Source organism: Orycteropus afer, unplaced genomic scaffold (assembly GCF_000298275.1).
Source record: "Orycteropus afer afer isolate SDZICR_OR568_19922 unplaced genomic scaffold, OryAfe1.0 scaffold00405, whole genome shotgun sequence".
Classification (NCBI taxonomy): Eukaryota; Metazoa; Chordata; class Mammalia; order Tubulidentata; family Orycteropodidae; genus Orycteropus; species Orycteropus afer.
Genome location: NW_006921992.1, coordinates 2,144,315 through 2,145,820, shown reverse-complemented (window position 1 = coordinate 2,145,820; position 1,506 = coordinate 2,144,315). Strand labels below are relative to the sequence as shown.

Below are 1,506 nucleotides of genomic sequence, written 5' to 3'. Positions count from 1 at the left end.
GACTCCTAAAATCAAATGAAGATCATGGTCTACGGAAATTGAGGCAAACAGTAAAATGTAAGATCTTCCTCGTCACATGAAAACCCATCTCTCACCCTTGGAACAACCTACTCTTCACACTAAGTGTTTCTCAAAATGTTTAATAAGGGATAGTTTGGGTGTAACATACAGTATCACAGTGCCGAAATACAAAACAGGGCTAATATGAAAGAGAGAGGCTGTTTCGGGGTGAAGACTTCTTGAGGGCCGCGGTGGTCAACTCCTTCAGTGCTCCCTTCTACTGTTCCTCTAGTTTTCAGGACGTTCTTCTTGGCTCCTTGCTCTCTCTGCCTCCCTGGCCAGCCGGTCTGCCTTCAAGGCCACAGCCAGTCTCTCCCTCGCTTTCTTCATTTTCCGAGACTGGTTCCTGATAGCTCCGTAAGGTACCTGCTGTCCGCGGAGGGGAGGGGAGAGACGCAGACCCACCCCTGGGATGATCTCTGCCACATTTGAAGGCTGGCCAGGGTGGGGTTCAGGGTGGGTACGTGGACCCCGATCGCCAACATTGCCCAGGAACTCTCCTGTACCACTGGGTGCAATTGTAGTTAACACATTTGAGAAGTCCAAAGTATTCAACAGCTCTCCCGTGCTCCCGCAGGCCTGGAGCCCCTGCAGTCTCCTGAATGCACACACCTGCTGGGGCTTCTCCAACTTCTCCTCCCACTGACTTTGCCTGACCTCATTGCCTGGGTGGGACGTGACTCTGGTGACAGGCCTCGGGAATATACAGCTGGTCAACCTCAGAGGGAGAGCAGAGTCTACGCCACGTCTGGACTTGACCTCTGATGCACGAGCTCGTTGTTTCTCCTGTAAAGTCTGGCTCATCAGATTTCTTTTGAGGGGCCCCTTTAAAAATAAAATGAAATGTGAAATTTAAGTATGGTGAAGAATTTTCCTTTTTTATTCAATTTGATCTTCCACCCTCCTTCTCTCCCTGGAGAAATGTATCTCAAATTGGACTAAAAGGATGAGTATTGGATGATTCCCACTAATACGAGATAGCTGGATTAGGAACACGTTTAGAGATCAAAGTTTATTAGTGGTTATCATGAACTGCCAGAGGAACGAACAAATCTGTCTTGGAAGAAGTACAAGCATCATATTCGTTAGAATTTACGATGGTGAGAATTTGTCTCACATACTTTGGACGTGTTATCAGGAGGCACCAATCCCTGGAGTAGGTCATCATGCTTCATAAAGTAGAGGGTCAGCAAAAAAAAGCGGCAGAGAACCTCAATGAGATGGTTTGACACAGCGGCTGCAACAGTGGCCTGAACCATAGCGATGACGGTGAGGATGGCACAAGACGGGGTAGTGTTTGGTTCTGTTCTGCACAGGGTCACTAAGAGTGGAAACTGACTAAACAGCATATAACACAATATCCCCAGGGGCAGGAGGAGGGGAAATAGGGAGATATTGATTAAGGGACACTGGGTTTCTGTTGAGGCGGTCCCTGCACTGAGAACC

General features: G+C 48.2%; 1 protein-coding gene across 1 annotated transcript; it reads right to left on the bottom strand.

Annotated features, from left to right (window-relative positions):
• Nucleotides 1–288: 288 nt before the first annotated feature.
• On the bottom strand, nt 289–1,235 carry LOC103208033 (methyl-CpG-binding domain protein 3-like 2B). The gene is made up of 2 exons (XM_007953727.1): nt 1,182–1,235; nt 289–885 (listed from the first exon to the last, which is right to left on the bottom strand). Exons 1-2 carry the CDS (start codon nt 1,233–1,235, stop codon nt 289–291), a joined length of 651 nt encoding a protein of 216 aa, XP_007951918.1.
• Between the last annotated feature and the right edge of the window lie 271 nt (nt 1,236–1,506).

Excerpts from the sequence above, each read along its gene's own strand:
- LOC103208033 (XM_007953727.1), bottom strand. The coding sequence starts at position 1,235 with ATGAAGCATGATGACCTACTCCAGGGATTGGTGCCTCCTGATAACACG. Across the intron at positions 886-1,181 it reads CTCCTGATAACACGTCCAAA|GGGCCCCTCAAAAGAAATCT; the intron begins GTATGTGAGACA and ends TTATTTTTAAAG.